Consider the following 6,610-nt stretch of genomic DNA (forward strand, 5'->3'; position numbering starts at 1 on the left):
ACATGAGTGGACTCAGCTGTCCAGACAGAAATAAAACATACACGTACTCTAAAGAGATATTTAAATACATACTTGACATCTCTCAAAACTTCTTTAGTGGCTGTTTTTTGACAGCACAGGAACCCACTCTTCATCTTCACACGGTAGCAGATGTTGTGGAAAGTGAGCACGCTCCCTGCCCTGCCAGCTAAGTCTGGCGAGGACGGCCTTCTGCTGGGGATGCCATTTGTATTCGAGTCTGACATCTGAATGCACAGGTGCGGCTGGTCTTCTGCCATCCTTCCTCTGGAAATGGAAAAACAGGTAAGGTAAGATTTGATTAGTTATAGAGAGGAAAGATGCATCTTTTGGGTCCACTGTTCTACACTAAACCTATGGTGGGCCTTGCAGATGCCCATCTAGATCTCTCTCTTTTGGATAACAGTTTGGGTCCTGTGGGGTCAGACCTTGATAGGACATGGAGCTGATGAGGAGCTGGGTCTGCCCTATTGCTTCACACCTCATGCGGTGTTAGGGTGGTAGAACAGTCTCCCTCCATCCTGACGGTCTGTTGTGGTGGCTTGACCTTGCCTGGCCACCAGATGCCCACCCAGCTGCCCTCTCAGGTGAATGTCTGCTCAGGCACCTGGACCACCCTCTCCCACTCTTTCCTCACTCCCCTTGGTGTCTGTACAGCTGTTTCTCTCGTATTTTCCAGCATCAATGACATGCTCAGCTTTGCCAGCAGTGGGTCCACTGGCACCAGCTGGAGGTGGCCGTGTCTGGCAAAGGGCAACCCCATGTTCTTTCTCACAGAGGCCTCCCCCTACAATACCCTCCCTGCGGCAGCACCTGGCCACAGGCACCAGCTGTGTCTGTTCTCCAGATATGAGGAAGTAGGTACGGCTCACAGTGGCACTAGCACAACATTATGCCCTTTCTGGAGGGCTGCCCCTGGCAGAAAGGCCTGTACTTCAACTGCACCCTTGTTGGAAACCATGGGTACAACAGGTGACTCACCAAAAGATCTGCTCAAAATTACTGAGGTCCCAAAGGACCTGGTCTTCTGCCCCTCCTCTTTTTGAATGTGCTTAGAGTCAGCCCATTAGGTACTCTTTAAAAGGGATAGTCTGAAAGTAAAGACATACTTCCCACCTCTAGTGCTCCAGTGCAATGTTAACAAAATCTAAAAATTGGTGCGTTATTTTTTTAATCAAAATAATTTTGCCAAGGCTATAGGAACATGGGAGCTGACACTGCTGCCAAGTGATTACAAGTAATTATCTTCCTTGGATTTGATTTCCACACAAAATCTAGAAAGTAGGTGTGGGATAATTAAAGTTATCTCACCTCCCTTATCAGCCAGGCTCCTGCCTGTGAGCCACCCATGTGCACCGTGGGGCATCTCTGGCTGTCCCCGTGCATGAGGACCTTTGTCCCCTTTGTGCTTCCTAAGTAGCACAGCATCATTCAGGTGAGAGGTAGGATCTGGTCTCTCTTCATATATCATGTTGACTCATCAGAGTCTAATTACTTTAATTGCCACTATAAGAAATGTTAGTAATGCACTAGTTAATGGGAATTGAGAGGGTAGATGAGCAGCTAGGAGCTCTGGAATGATCAGTCCTGTACCTCAGCATAGTTACACTGCTTACAGCAAGAAAGAAGGCAAATTATGAGACCATTTCAGACATGCTGAATGAATTTGAGAGCAGTTAATAAAAAAAAAAAAAAGCTATTTAATCTAACACAGACATACGGTCACATAACAAACCAAGCCCTTATCTTGTCGGTTTGCTAAGGTTGCTTGGCAGACAGCTGAACTCAGCTGAACTCTCCTTTGTGGCTATCAACACAGAGAACCCACTGGAAGCCCTACATTCAGCAGGAGGCCTATCTGCATGTAAAGGCTGGTTCATCTGTCTCTCAGTGATGCTACCCCAAATCTAGCCCAAGCTTGCCTCTTCTGAGAAAGCCACAGTCTTCTTGTGCTGGTCTTAATGTTTTAGTAACCAGTCATCTTGGCCCAGTGCAAAGAAACTGTGTTCCAAATATTATTATAATGGGACTAGCTTTAATATAAGGTAAAATGGATTTTGAGTAAATTGAACATCAATTAAATGTGCAACAATTAAAGTTGAGAGGCCTTTTACTGCCTGCACTCTACTTGTGCCAGAGAAGACTTACCTACCTGCAGGAGGGCAGCTAATTTCATAAGGCTATTTATAGAGTAGTTTCTGGGCTAATCTGGCTGGACATCGATCATTGCCATTTGAAAGGATGCTTTCTAAGGTAACTTAGATGCTTCCTAAGGTAACTTAGAGATGTGTGTTCAGAACTGCAGTGGAAACTTTTCACTTAAAGGCTCACCACGTGCTGAGCAGATGTTTGCTGAGCAAGGTGACAACCTCAGAGACAATAACACAGGTAGATATTACAAAGTCCCTCAGACTGCTAGATAACCAGGCAGCACAGTAAGAGTGCAGAATTCTTCAGGAAACAGTGTGACTCTGACCTTGATATATCACTGTATCTATAAGGTATCTAGATCAGTATGTTGCTTGATCACATTTTTTTCTGAGCTTTACTTATGTAATGTTATGAACAAATGGGGAAGAGTAAAGTGGAGTCTGACTTCAAGTATTATCAATAGAATAGTTAAATTCTTCTTTGTTTCATTTGGTTTTGTTGAGGTTTTTTTCTGAAGACCAGCACAAAAGCCTAGCTGAGCATCTGCACTGAAATTTCAGAAATGCTTTTTAGAAAAAACAAACTTTTCTTTTAAGAATTAAACAGATTCAATCATCCAGACTGAACTAGACAGGCAGACAGCAAGCACAGAATCAGAAACTGTCCTCATAAATACACGATCACACTGCTTTCACAGTGGCATTCTTAAGAACAGAGAGTATGTCAAAGTCAAATTTAATTTACCAATCAAGTTATGATGAGATTGTACACATCCTTGCAAAGATGTATGCAGAAGCTATACAAATAAAATACCTATGAGAAGAATCACACCCGTCCATAGGAGACAGTCCTCCAATGGCTATTTAATAAAACTGTTGGCGGGAAACTTCCAGCTGAGGAAGGCTCAAGCCCACTGATTGCCCAAATCAGCCAGAGAAAAACAGTGTGTTTTGCTGTTGACCCTTGGGAAGCCATTGGCTACTGGCAGCTCTGAGAAGAGGCTGGATTCAGGTCTTGCTGGACCTCTGGTGTAAATTGGCACAGCCCTTTGTGTCTGCAGTGTGCTTGTGCTACTTGGAGGGACAGGGTGGGGTGCTGTAAGGGGAACACCTGGGAGGTAGATTTACCAAAGTAAACCAAATCTATTTCAGATGTCAGGTTAATACTGAAAATAACATTTTACACTTCCAGAGCTTCTAGAATTTATTGCAGAAAGAAATTGCAGAATACTCATTCTCTTAAAGCTTGAGTGGTTACTTATGCTATGGAAAACCTGTGTCAGCCGCTCTCTTCTCAAAGGTGCATAACCATTGCAAGGTCTCCATCACAGCAGCTCCTGGGGATGGCAGAGTGAGACAGCTCTAGACATGCTGGTGGGAAGGAGCCTGGGGAAATTCCCTAACCCAGCTTCTCTCTCTGAGCCAGACTGTCACCAACACACGATTGGATCAGCTGTGGCTTTGCCTGGGTGATTTGTGGAAACCTCTGAGTGATGATTTGGATCTCAGCTAACAGTGTACTCGAAGAAGATGAAGTGCTAACAGCAGAAATGATGCCCATGTGCGAAAATTAGGCATTTGATTTGCTTTTATTTTTTGGAGACCTGTTTTTCTCTGTGGAGTGAGGAGTTGCAGTGACATAACCAGTTTGGTATTTTACAAACCAACCTTTCCATTTCTAATCTAGCAATAAACTTCACCAGAAGAATACAGGGGCATGCCCCTTTACAGCTGATATAATTGTCAGCTGTTTGCAATTGCTCCTTAGGAATGGAATTTTTTAAATATTGCAATTTTTAATTGTTTAATGTTTAAAAAATAATGCAGTGTGTTTAATATGACATACGGTCATTAAATATTTTAGTCACAGGATGTGCAGGAAAAAGAAACAATCATGATGACTGTTAATCAAATCAATTTCTATGCAAACTAAAATTCTCTGAATGAAGTTTCCTAGGTTTCATTGCCAGTGTCTTACAAATATTTACTTTGGATCAGAAATGAGCAGTAGATTCAGTGACAATATGTACTACCTGCTGTATTCAGAAGTATTTGTTAATATGATAATGTGTTTCATATCCTTATCATATCAACCCTGGGTATAATGCATTTTTTCATCAGCGAAATAAAAAATTTATGAACTCTGGGAATTTTACAAATTTCATTTCTTTTGCTGTATAGTTCTAAAATATTTTCATATTTGCCACTGATTTTAACATAATTTCAGTTCAAGCCTAATAGAAAATACTTTTCTTCAGAGATACTTAGTCTCAGAAAATTTTGTCAGGAGACAAAGCACGGGATCTAGAGATTTAACCTTTTATTAATGGAAAAATGAAACTACTTTATTTAAAATTACCACAAAATCTCTTTCCCCATTGTTTTCATGCACAGAAAACAAAACTCTCAGTACAGTCACTTTCCTGTGTGTTCTTCTGAGACTTGTAAAGTACAGTCTCATTTTTCCTATATACACCAGGGACACTAAACAAAAACATTGACCAATAACAAAATGTACTAGAAAGTTCCATTGACTTAAACCCACTTGAACCACAACAATACCATACCTGGTGTCTTTCAAACAATTCCAGTAAACCTATTTGTATGCCTTAAGATATATTGTCTATATAAAAAGCCAAGTAACATTCATTCCTGCCAGTCTGCCTGCAAAGCTTTTGGCACGGGAGTGATTTGCAGTACAAATAGGAAAAAAAAAACAATTCTAAAAAACAATACTGTAGGAGGGGTACTAAAATTATGAATAGCAAAATTCAGAAGTGCATTTTTTAAAATGCAGGCAGTTATTCAAAGTATTTTATCTCTATAGAGAATAAGCATTGAAATTACTTAGAGAAAGAGTTTTAGAGACACAAGCACCTTTCAGCAGAGTCTTCTAAAGCTGCCTCAAACCCTTTTTAAAAATAGTCCCTTTTCCTTTTTTGTGGATACTTGAACATGCTAGAGATGCCAGATGAACATTTAAGTATGCTATTATTTCTCTCATTTTTGATGGTACAAAGTTTAGTTTTGCACCCTGCAAGCTAAAACAGTACAGTATGTGCATTTTGGACTTTGGATACATATAAATTCACAGAAGTTGTAATTATACCTTTTTTCCCCTTTAATTACATGCGTTTACAGAGACGCCAGAGAATGGATGTGGGGATGCAAAGAGGGCAGCACAGCCTAGTACAGCCAGCCCAGGACCACAGAAGTCCTCTTTCTCAGGAACACGCGTAGGAAATTAAAACCATCTGAGTAAATAAGGATAATGCGATTCAGGCAATCTGTAAGTTAATTGCCAACCGACTTACTAGGGATTAGTAACCTACCTTCCATGAAAAGAGCTCTGTGTGTTCGCTGGGGACCGAGCAAGCAGCGCACTGTGCGTGCAGGCATTTGCAGGCGCGCTGTCGGCAGCGCGTTAATATGCATGAGGGGACCCCGAGTATGGCAGTTCCTGCAAAATATTCTAACTTTTCACCTTTTTCCTGGTTTTAGTTTAAGCCTTGGAGTTTTCCACACCCCCCATCTGTAAAACATGTTTTCATTGATTTCTTCCCTTCTCAATTAAAATCCCCTGAAACGCTGGGAGAAGGTAGGCGAGCGTTTCACTGTGTTTTCCTTGGCTGTTGGAGGAAAACAGCTGCTGAATATAATTCCATAGCGATGGCAGGGTAAGCAATTTGTGGGCGAGGAAGCAAACCACTACACCGAACTAAATCTATCAAAATAAAAGTGCTGAACTGCTGCTACGGACTCACCAGCAGCAGGTCTGGGTCGGTGCTGCAGGGCTGTTGAGAAGGCGGCAGAAGCGGTGGAAGGGACACAGGATCCAGGGAAGAGACGAGCGTGGTGTGTAGGAGCGCAGCCCCGACGGCTTGCTCAGCTTGCACAGCAGGGTAGTCCCACCCGTGTCATCCCATCTGCTGCAGAACAGCTGGGAGCTGGGATCCCCGCGCTCCGTCACCCCGGGGAGTCTCCACCCTCTCCCTGCACGCTGGGGAAGCCAGAGGGCTCTGTCGGGAGGGCAGGGCCAAGGACGAGCCTCAATTTCACCTTTCCTTCTTTTAGCTGAACAAGTCGTAAGCTGCGGCACAGCACTTCGTCGGGAGCTGGCCCAACCCAGCTGTGTCGGTAGCGCTGACATTTGAATGAAGTAAAGCATCTCCACCTGCCCGAGGCTTGCAGCAGTGGCCGGGGCTGGCAGAGCTGCCAGGGTGGGATGAATGCCAGCGTGGAATGTCAGAAAAGGCTCAGCTAGCTGCGAAGCCTTCTCCCCCAGTGTCCTGTGGAAGGATACCGTGTTTTCCTGCAGTTCCAAATGCTTGCAATAGTGCAAAGGCTTTTCTGAGCCCATCAGAGCGGGGTTTTCACAGGGTATGTGTGCGTCATTGATGTCACTGTGGAAGGAACCAAAGCTGAGGCAGCCTCTGTTATAC

General features: G+C 43.3%; 1 protein-coding gene across 1 annotated transcript in view; it reads right to left on the minus strand.

The window, feature by feature from the left end:
- Window positions 1-5,952, minus strand: part of ABCG2 (ATP binding cassette subfamily G member 2 (Junior blood group)) — a 20,565-nt gene extending 14,613 nt beyond the window's left edge. The window contains exons 1-2 of the mRNA XM_017820076.1: window positions 5,933-5,952; window positions 48-285 (exon numbers count right to left, since the gene is read on the minus strand). Of these exons, the coding sequence (XP_017675565.1) occupies window positions 48-278 (231 nt within the window). The 5' untranslated portion in view covers window positions 279-285; window positions 5,933-5,952. The remainder of the gene's footprint in view (window positions 1-47; window positions 286-5,932) is intronic.
- Between the last annotated feature and the right edge of the window lie 658 nt (window positions 5,953-6,610).

Source organism: Lepidothrix coronata, unplaced genomic scaffold (assembly GCF_001604755.1).
Source record: "Lepidothrix coronata isolate B3197 unplaced genomic scaffold, Lepidothrix_coronata-1.0 Scaffold79, whole genome shotgun sequence".
Taxonomy (NCBI): domain Eukaryota; kingdom Metazoa; phylum Chordata; class Aves; order Passeriformes; family Pipridae; genus Lepidothrix; species Lepidothrix coronata.